The 10,237-nt window shown below is 47.0% G+C and overlaps 1 protein-coding gene across 2 annotated transcripts; it reads left to right on the top strand.

The window, feature by feature from the left end:
- The first annotated feature begins 1,114 nt into the window (after positions 1–1,114).
- Positions 1,115–9,534, top strand: LOC119307204. 2 transcript variants are annotated; one of them, XM_037583300.1, is made up of 15 exons: positions 1,115–1,346; positions 2,183–2,601; positions 2,685–2,837; positions 2,930–3,171; positions 3,302–3,523; positions 3,620–3,712; positions 3,793–3,897; positions 3,989–4,923; positions 5,005–5,126; positions 5,389–5,635; positions 5,714–5,759; positions 8,395–8,554; positions 8,625–8,769; positions 8,965–9,051; positions 9,140–9,534. In XM_037583300.1, the coding sequence occupies exons 2-5, from the start codon at positions 2,184–2,186 to the stop codon at positions 3,449–3,451; spliced, it is 963 nt and encodes a 320-aa protein (XP_037439197.1). In that variant the 5' UTR covers positions 1,115–1,346; position 2,183; the 3' UTR covers positions 3,452–3,523; positions 3,620–3,712; positions 3,793–3,897; positions 3,989–4,923; positions 5,005–5,126; positions 5,389–5,635; positions 5,714–5,759; positions 8,395–8,554; positions 8,625–8,769; positions 8,965–9,051; positions 9,140–9,534. The 2 variants fall into 2 exon arrangements, with proteins under 2 accessions (XP_037439197.1, XP_037439198.1); XM_037583301.1 differs by lacking the exons at positions 8,395–8,554; positions 8,625–8,769; positions 8,965–9,051; positions 9,140–9,534 and adding an exon at positions 6,381–6,664 and having other exon boundaries at positions 5,005–5,635.
- Positions 9,535–10,237: the final 703 nt, after the last annotated feature.

The raw sequence follows: 10,237 nt of genomic DNA, 5'->3' as shown, positions 1-10,237 counted from the left end.
CTCTGTCGATCCCTCAGATCGACAGCGTTAGGGTTCATGGATGGTGTTGACGAGGCGGCGGCGGCGACTCCATCAGGTGTGTCTCTCCTTCTGCTCTGTCCCCGTTGCTGTGGCATTGTCTCCGACGTCATGGTGGAGCAGGGAGGTTTTGTCGTTCAGGAGTACGCGCAGGCGGTTGTCTACGCAAGTGACAGCTGGAAGATGGAGTATCTTGTGTTGGGTCTGTGGTCGAAGGCAGGCAGTTCTGGTTTCCTTCTCCGACGTCGTCGTCATGCGAGGGTGTCAGTTCTGAAGTTCGATGGCGCGTCCGGGGACATGTTGCCCCGGTCTGATTCTTTCAACGGCTATGGTTTTGCTTTTGGCAAACTACTTTGAAGGTCCGTAAAGCTGCTGATCAGCGATGGAGCCGCGTCGAGCTTGGGCGAAGATGTGATCTGTCTTTTTACCCTTTGGTGGCCGCTTCGTTGGTGTCGAAGGAAAGGGACATGCGCTGGTATTTTGCATAGGATTTTCCTATCTTTTCAGTCATGTATGGTCGGTGCTTACGTGTCTTGTAACTTGATCTTTATTCTATATAAATGAGACACGTATTACCATTAAAAAAAAACTCCGAGAGAGAGCCGGTACTACGGGCAGGAAGGGATTTTGCGGTAGTTAGCAAGACTGAGAAATAGTACGAGACCCCTTGACCTATGCTCGTTCTTTCTAGGTGAAAACCGAGATCCGTCATGCTGAATCGCCGATGGTGGTGCCATCCTCGACGTCTCTTCTTCGTCGGAAACATCACTTGGGGAGACGCGACTTGGTGAGACACGTCGCTTATGTCGCGCAATGCATGCTATAGCTAGTTTGATTATTTTCCGCAAAAACAAATACTAATCATTTTCCTCCGCCTCCGCTAGTCTGATTATTTTGGTTGAGAAGAAAAAACGAAACGGAGGGAAAATTTCAATTATTCCCGCTAATATTTGCTTTTCCCTCCATTAATAGCCCCTATATATGGAGCCCGTCGGATTATTCAGCGCTAATTAATCTCCCGCGATTATCTCGTCTGCAAAACCAAATCTCTCATCCGCCGCACACCAAGTTCCACCACCGCGCCTCACCACGCCGCCCAGAGCACCGAACCGCCCCCCACCACCGCGCCGTCTTCCAACACCGCGCCGCCCACCACTGCCTTTCCGCCCATCACCGCCGGGCGCTCGTCCCCGTCGCACCTGACGATTCGTTCCGTGCCCCTGCATCGCCCTGGTTTCAACATCGCCACGGCCGCTCCGTCCTGTTCTTCCCCGTCGTTCCGGCCACCCCGCCCTCTGCTCCCGGTCCTGTTTTTCCCCACCACCGAGGTAATTTCCCAGCCATCTAATGTACTCGCTGTGTGATGCTTGAGGCTGATTTTAACATCTTTGGCAATTGCAATGTGCATAACCTACACCAGCTCTTCCCCTCTGTTATCCGTTAGCACATCTGTTATTGTTGCTGTGATGCCATTAGTTAAATGCCCTTACTGGTAAACTCTGTATATTGGTTTTGGAAGAATATATGCACATAGTGCAGGTGCTGCTGATATTTGATGACTGAAAATGTATGCTTTTATTTTTTAAAGAAATGTCCCCGTGCATGTACTTTATCTTAATTTCATCTGAAATGTGTGGACATTATGAATGAAAGAGAGTCCTTCAAATCTGGTGATCGCGGCGAGTACCTACTGTTAGTGTTATCAAATTGTATCTAATAGTTAATTTCATGTTGAACTATAAGTCTGACAGAACCAAGCATGTATATTCTTCAGAAGCTACAATAAACTAGATTTGCCACTACTATGACATAACTAGCATGTATATTAAGAAAGTTACCCTTGATACCTTGACAATATCTTATTTCCATCTTCATTGTTGGACGTGTTCTTTGTGTTATACAATCACAAACAAATTGGAGCAAGAAAGTAGTAGCTGGCTGTACACCGGGAAACATGCTTGTCAATGATAGCATTAGCTGACGACTACACTGATTTCGTGTTTTTTTTTACACCCTTCAGTCTATTATGCTGCATCAATACGCTGTAAATTATAGGGCCTTGTTTTTAACTAGCTAGTAATATACAATAGTCTTGTCTAAAACAGATTTGATTGCTCAACTTGTAATGGTTTATGGTTCCATTGACATTTCTATTCATATGTAGGATGGCGATGACCCTGTTGACCATATACCTGCACTATGAAGATAGAAATAAAGAGGTCAACATTCTACAAAGATCCATGACGAGGCGTTATGTCTCGTATTATGATTTAATCTTGACGACCGAGGAAGTCGGCTTCCAACCAATTGACTACCTATACTATCAGAAAAAAGACCAACAAGGCAACACATACTTAGTTCATATCGATGATCCAAGTCATGTGATTGAAATGTTGTCCGACCTTGAGACTGAGAAAACTGTGCATCTGTATGTGTCTAAGGAGAAGGCTAGCAATGATGTTGCTCCACCTAGCAGCCGAAATGATATTGCTTCATCTAACCATCCAAATGAGAGTGTGTTATTACAAGATGATGGTCTCTCTACTGAAGTGGAAGAGCAACTTATTGTGAGAAGGCCGCAAAGTATAGTTCTGAAATGCTTATTACATATCTGTATCTATTGTTCGAATTATATTGAAATAATAGATGTATTGGCTGTTTTGCAGGGCAAGTGCGTACGTCAAAAAGGTTGAATGTGATCCAGATTACCGACCAACGGGATGAAGAAAATGGAGACTTCAACAATGGTGAGCCGGATATCACACAAGGTGATGAATCACAAGCATTGGAAGATGAAGATGACCGAGTTTGCAATCAAGGTAATGACCTATTACAAATTTGTACTTCTCTTAATTAACTTTCTATATGGTGTGCAGTAATTAATTAGTACTTTTCTAAATTGATCTCGTAGTACACACAGAAGTAGTAAAGCGCAAGAGAACAAGCTTGCCAATTGTTTGGAACATGCCAGAGGGGCAAAGAATTGTTGTAAAATGCAATGAAGAAAGCCAGCCCATAGGAGAGGAAGGTGCAATTTTAGGGAAGTTTCTGGGCACGATAACTAGAAACAGAGGATTTTGCCCACTAGACATAAATGATTGGTGCGATGTCAAGAAGAATTTTGGCGAGGAAACAATATTGCAGTGCGCAAAGGTACTTCACAGCTAACAAAAACAGAAAATAAGCTATGTGTTGCCTTCTATTTATCTCTAGTGTCTCTACTTTTTAAATATAGTGTGGTCTGCATGCTTATTTACATTTATCCTTAATTTCGTTTTTTCAGACAAAGTTTGTGTATCCTGCATCATGTGAAAAATGGATACTCAAATCAACTGGAAGAGATTGGAGGAAATTTAAGTCTAGTTTGAAAAAGAGTTTATTCAAACCGGCCATTGAAAAAAAATCCCGACATAAAGAGGAACGCTTTGTATAAGCTGTGTCCAGATGATGTGGACAGAGATCAATGGCGTGGACTTATTAAATTTCGGAAGTCCAAAAAAGGAAGGTTAATGAATGAGACATTGTACTTCCATGTTTCAACATTAAAATCTGTTTTCTTGGGCTGATCTTAAAATTTGTATTTATGGTATGATTGCATCAGGCCATAACTGAGAAGAACATAATTAGTCGTTCCCTTGTGAAGAATTCACATAATGCTGGGACAAAGAGTTATGCTCGTTGGGGTGAAGACATTGTGAGTAATCCTGATTTGTGAAGCTTTTTCTCGATGACCTTCTTGTCATATCCTTGTTCTTTCTTCTTTCTGTTTTGTAGAGACAAGTTGATCCTGAAAAGAAGCGACCACATCGAGCAAAGGTTTATTTAGCAACTCACAAGAAGAAGAATACTGCTGAAAGTAAAGATAGAAATGAACTCCTGGTAGGCAATTAATATACATATAGTGGTTTTGGGGGGATCAACTTATAAATTCAATCTAACAAGTACTAATGCATGATTCTTTTCCTTGTAGGCTCGATTGGAGATTCTAACAACTCAACGCCCAGAGATGGCACAAAATGCATGATTCTAATAACTCAATGCATGATTCTTTTCTTGTACGCTCGATTGCGCGCCGCTAGCTCCGTGGTATCCTAGTGTCCAATTCAACTCCTCTTCCCTCTCCAAGTGATCTCCGCTTCTCAGGACTTTTTTCTCTTCTTCCTTACACCATGGAATTGCGGCTTCACCATGTCACGACCGAGAGCTTACAATAAGTAAATTATGGTTATTAGAATTGACGGAAAAATTGACATGATCTTTACTACAAATTGCACATATCAAGTGCCGAAATTATTACGAAATGAATGTTTTGCCAAAAATTTAGCACTCGTTTTGAATACCTGCAAATTCACAACATATAAATAATTTGTAATCAATTCATGCACACGATAGCATGGCACTATACCGAAATATTTTCTACCCAAACTAGAATCTAAACTAAAATCAGTTACATATATAATGCGCATAAAATCTACATTATCCTAAGTACTTGTAAAATACCCAAACTCTTCTTGATGTGCACTGGCTGAGTAAATGGGGTAAGGCGTGTGTGGATGTTCATAATGCATTTGCAAATTGGAATAAACAGTTTCGGCACATTCCGTTTGCACAAATTGCAACTTTTAGGAAGATACGAGAAACAGGAGTGCCATAACCGTGCGAAGCTAACTATGGAGAATGCGTAGAGATGGGTGCGACCCATGAAAAAAAATGACAATGTCAGCAAATGAGTCGAAGCACAATGTCGGCTGGCATGCTCTGATTGGCTTGAATGACAGTCGGGCAAGCACAGTACAGTAGCGTGCAAGTTCACTGCTACACACATATAACAAAGACCAACGTTGTAAGAAAGACCAGCTTCCAGTTTCACCACTAAAAGTGATCGATCGAGATGCAGGGAAAAAGGTTTGTAAATTAATGCTCTTCGTTTTGTTGCCGTAATGATTATCGAGCATCTCTGGTTTGATTTTGCCGATGGAATTATAGGCCGGCGCCGTTCATCGGGCCTGGACAGCCGCTCTTCAACGGCTCGGAGTACCCGCGGCCGCCGGCGCCGGATTCCGGCAAGGGGAGCATTTCAAGGGAACTCAAAGTTCTGATATGCCTATGTGCGCTACCATTCGCCACTCTGTGACATGCGTTTTTCAGTTAGTTGCTTCGCTTGTTGCACATGCATCTTCATCAGCGCTTGTTGCACATGCGTTTTTCTGATTATTTTCTCACAGGATAGCTGGCATAGGTTGCTTCGCTTTCTTCAGTTAGTTCTTCAGTTAGTTGTTTCTTGCGTTGCTTCGCTTTCCCTCTGACATTTGCACCCCCCAGCCTTTCAAGTCATTTTTCACATTCTGGACCTTTTCCTGCTGTGCATAGGTTGCCTAGTGGCTTTTGGGATCATCATAATCATATTTATCTGCTATAAGATATGGAAGCAGAATTCAAAATCAGGCAGTCTGACCACTCAACAAAAATCAGGCAGTCTGACCACTCAACAAAAATCAGGCAGTCTGACCACTCAACAAAAATCAGACAGTCTGACCACTCAACAAAAATCAGGCAGTCTGACCACTCAACAAAAATCAGGCAGTCTACCCTTGTCGCTGCCACGCACACCGCCAAGGTATTTTTACTTCCTCGATCGTTTCTTGTTCTTCTGCTGTTATGTATCAGTCACTGACGCCAAATATGTTGAAATCAGCCATACTGTAGTAGACGTGGTGGATAGCGTCCCGGCTGATCTACAGGTGAGTAATCGTGTACCACAGTCCATCCCTCGCCTCTGCAGGTTTCTTTTCGTTGGCAAACTGTCGTGAGCACCCTCCAAATAAACTGTCTCGCTTTTGGCTGACAATTTATCTTCCCAATTTTATCCCATTTCAAACCTTCCTATGTAACATGAGATGGCGAGGCCCAGGGTCCATCTCTGTCCAACACAAATACTCTGTATGCAGACTTAACAAAGAAAACTCCCTTTGCATCGTAAAGCCAGGCTATAAAATCTTCAAAATCCTGTCTTATTGGGTAGCTAGAATGACCTCCGCGTCTGCAGCCCAGAACGTGTCCCTAACAAGTGTTTCGATCCAGCACATTGTGATCGGATCTATTAGTTCAGTAGACACTGCCCCCTTGGCGTGGACAAAAGATCTGACCATATGTCAACATTCAGGCCATATGGTCAATGTGAACTGCTATTGTTGATGTGTGAACTGTTATTTTCCATGCTTAAGATCGGATGGGTCCCAGTGTTTTAGGCTCACTTCTGTTTAACTTCTTGTTCCTTGCTGAAATTAATGGTAAAGCTACTGTACTTTACTTCCTTTTTCCTCTGCTGAAATTAATCATGTTTCCTCTAATAAACTTTGTAGATAATAAAGAACTGTGATCTCGAAGAAGTTTGCGAAATCGGATCTGGGTCTTTTGGTACTGTATTTCTAGGAAAATGGAGAGGGGCGACCGTGGCTATTGTTAGCAGCTGCATGGTGATCGCATGCACGTACGTGCTAGCCCACGTACTCACCACGATCTCCACTCCTGTGCACGTCGCTCCACTCCTCTCTCTCTCTCTCTCTCTGAGCGCCATTGCGCCATGTACTTCTACTATATATTGTTGAATACAGAACGGGAGCACCCAAGGTGCATCTCTCCCTCTCGCATACTGCTCTACATGGTATCAGTTACCAGGCACATCCACTAGCCTCTCTTCCGCTGCCATTCCCGCTCGGCCATGGCGATCCCTCCGCCACCCCCTCCGCCGCCTCCTCCCCCACCCTTCCATGGCGGCAACCCGAGCCCGATCCGTACCATGCCTCTCCTCACCCCCAACGCTCTGGCGCAGGGTGCGCTCCTCGCTCGCCGCGACACCGACGCGAGCTCCTCCACGGCACCTCCGGGCCAGTCGCCGTTGGCCGCGGTTTTCATCAACCAGCACGTTCCCCTCGTGCTCAGCCTCAATCCTCCCAACTTCTCCCAGTGGCGCACCCTCTTCGAGGTGCAATTCCAGAAGGCCGGCATCGTCAACCACATCACCGGTCCGCCCCGACGGGCGGATGCCGCCTGGCTTCAGGACGACGCTCACGTCCTCTCGTGGCTCTACAACCGAGTCAGCCCTGAGATCTTCGGCCTGGTACATCGTCGCGGAGCCACTGCTGCTGAGGTCTGGGAGGCGATCTGCGCCATCTTCCTCGCGAACCAGGAGCATCAACTCGTCCTCCTCGCCACCGAATTCCGCCGCATCGAGCAAGGATCTTCCTCCATCCTCTCCTACTTCGCTCGGCTCAAGGACTGCGCCGACCGCCTGGCGGACTTGGGCGAGCATGTCGGCGATCGCGACCAAGTCCTGAACATGATTCGCGGTCTCCATCCCAGGTTTCGCTACGCTGTCCCCATCCTCACAATGCAGTCTCCCTTCCCCAACTTTCTTCGCTGTCGTGCATTCCTTCTCCTCGAGGAAAGCCGCCACGCCGAGGACACCCCCAACGACATCGCCCTGCACGCTGCGCGCGCTCCGACGCCCCCAAACTCCGGCGGGGGCAACGACAACACCAACCGCCACGGTGGGGGAGGCCGTGGTGGCAGCCGCGACCGAGGAAGGGGCAGGACCTCCGGCGGGGGCGGGCCCCCTCAGCACGGCGGGGCTGCGCCTCCCCCCCGTTCTCCTGCCCCGGCGCCTTGGACGGGTATGGTCCACGCCTGGCCCATGCCGTGGCGCCCCCACGCTCCTGGTGCTGGAATCCTCGGGCCGCGCCCCGGCGGCCTGTCTCCCTTCGCCGGTGTTGCAGCTCAGTACGGTGTGCCACCGCCACCTGCCTCGACTCCACCAGCACACTGGCAGTACGGGGCTGTTCCCCCGCACCCGATCTACGGCCTCAACCACGCCGCACCTCCCGCGGCGCCACCTCAGGCCTGGGATCAGGCTGCTCTGGTTCAGGCCCTCAACGCCATGAGTGTGCAACAAGGACAGGCGTCGTCAAGCTCTGGTGGCGAATGGATCCTCGACTCCAGCGCTACATCCCACATGGCTTCCTCCTCTGGTATACTCACTTCATCCCGACCCTGTATTTCACCTGACATCATAGTTGGCGACGGATCTACGCTTGCAGTCTCGCACATAGGCCAACACACCATCCCCACTGCCTCTCACAACCTCCCTCTCGCATACTGCTCTACAGCTATCAAGAGGTTAAACCCTCAATGCTTTGCTGGAGATGCATCAGAAAAGGTTAAGCGTTTAATATGGATGGTTTTGTAATTTAGGGTTCGGTGGTCACTTGTTTTTAGATGGAGGATTCAAATTGGACTTGGCACTATACTTCAGGTTTTGGGCTTATTTCTTCATTTTAAATATTTTTTTTCTTGTTCTACTCTGTTTTCTTTGTCTAGAGAACTGAATTCTGGAACGAAGTGAGCAAGCTTGCGACCTTGCAACACCCAAATCTGGTAGCATTCTATGGTGTCGTGCTTGACCTGGTGCTTCTGTTGCGACAGTAACAGAATACGTTGAGGATGGTTCCCTTCGACAAGTTCTGCAAGGAAAGGGGAAGTAAGTTTCAAACACACCAACACTCAATTAGTTCACACATCAATTTCATCTTGGATTTTTTTGTCTGTAGGATGAATCGGCATAGAAGGCTGCTTGTGGCAGTGGACATTGCAATCTCTATGGAATATCTGCACGCAAAAAAATCGTGCACTTCGATTTGAAGAGTGACAACCTTCTGCTCGATCTGAGAGACCCACGACGCCCCCATATGCAAGGTATGTGATCTGGGCCTCGGAAAGGTAAAATGCCGAACATTTGTTTCAGGGGGGCTGCGTGGCACACTGCCTTGGATGGCACCCGAGGTCATGGATGGGAGCAAAGTTTCAGAGAGGGTTTGTTCGGTTTCTCACTTTGGAAATGTGATGTGGTTCCCCTCTCTGAAAAACCTCCATCTGTTGTGAGTCATGTAGGTGGATGTGTACTCGTTCGGCATCGTCATGTGGGAGCTATAACAGGGAAAGAGCCGTATTCTGATTTGCACCACGGGCAGATCATAGGTTAGTTCTTCTCAGTCCTCGCCTTCAGATGTCTTGCAGTCTTTCTTCTCCCATGCATCCTTTCAATTTGTTCCTCATATGTGCGAAGGTAGGATTGCGACCAACACCCTGCGACCTGAAGTGCCCGAGGAATGTGTCAAATGGTGGAGATCCCTCATGGAGCAGTGCTGGTCCAGTGAACCATCAGAGAGGCCGACCTTCACCGAGATCGCAAAGAGGCTGGGTGCAGTAGCTTCTGGTCCTGGCAAGGCGTGAAGAAGAATAAGGTGCCGGAGCCAAACCATCTTGCGCGATCAAGCTATTCCTCCAGATTTTATTTGTATGGCTTCTCTCTAGTACAATCCTGTGACGAGCCATTATCTGTTGAAATAAATATAGTGAAACCTGAGATGTTGCCCCGGATGGATGATGTTACTTGGCTGTTGTCATCTGTTTCCTTTGGTCCTTGGAATAAAAGGAGTGAGAAAACAGAATTCTGCAACACATTGATCAGAGGAATTAAGTTGCTGTGTGTGTGCGCGCGCGCGCGCGCGTGTGCGTTATTGGTGTTCAATCTCGTGTTGTGTTATTGTTTCTCCTAAATGCCTTTGATCCGCAAGTTGATGATCACGATACGTGAGGGGACACATCATAATTCATAAGCTAGCGCGATTATGAATACCGGTACTGAAGACAGACTCTCGGGATGGCTCGCTGCCGCTAGCTCCACACCTCCCGTCCCCGTCGGTCACCGGCTCGCCTCCGGTCCAGGAAGAACCAGTAAGTTGTGCTCCCTTGCCGCCGCCATCCCCGGTCAACGCCGCGCCCCTACACCGGCATGCATTCATATTCTCCGGCTTCCGCTTCCGCAGAGCTCCTCCTATGCGGTCGGAAGAATTTATAAAAATCGCCTATTCATCCCCCCTCTAGTCGATATAACGCACCTTCAGTACTATAGTTACCAACATGGTTATTTTATAGTTATTACTATAGTTACCAACATGGTTACTATGCAATTATCGGGCTAGATGTACTGTAGTTATCAACATGTTTCATTTTCGTAGTTATCTGGCTGCATGTGGTATAATACACGTCTGGTAGCTTATGCGTAAATAACATGATAATTTACACATCGCAGACCTGATAACTCATGCACAAACACCATGATAACTTTGACCCGGGAAAAAAAGTTGTTGAAGACATCCCT

Source organism: Triticum dicoccoides, chromosome 5B (assembly GCF_002162155.2).
Source record: "Triticum dicoccoides isolate Atlit2015 ecotype Zavitan chromosome 5B, WEW_v2.0, whole genome shotgun sequence".
Taxonomy (NCBI): Eukaryota; Viridiplantae; Streptophyta; class Magnoliopsida; order Poales; family Poaceae; genus Triticum; species Triticum dicoccoides.
This window is presented reverse-complemented; position numbering and strand designations above follow the sequence as displayed.

Bases quoted from the DNA above. Each gene is read 5' to 3' on its own strand.
- LOC119307204 (XM_037583300.1), top strand. From the start codon at position 2,184: ATGGCGATGACCCTGTTGACCATATACCTGCACTATGAAGATAGAAAT. The intron at 2,602-2,684 runs GTATAGTTCTGA...GCTGTTTTGCAG, and splicing joins TATTGTGAGAAGGCCGCAAA to GGCAAGTGCGTACGTCAAAA. The intron at 2,838-2,929 runs GTAATGACCTAT...TTGATCTCGTAG, and splicing joins TGACCGAGTTTGCAATCAAG to TACACACAGAAGTAGTAAAG.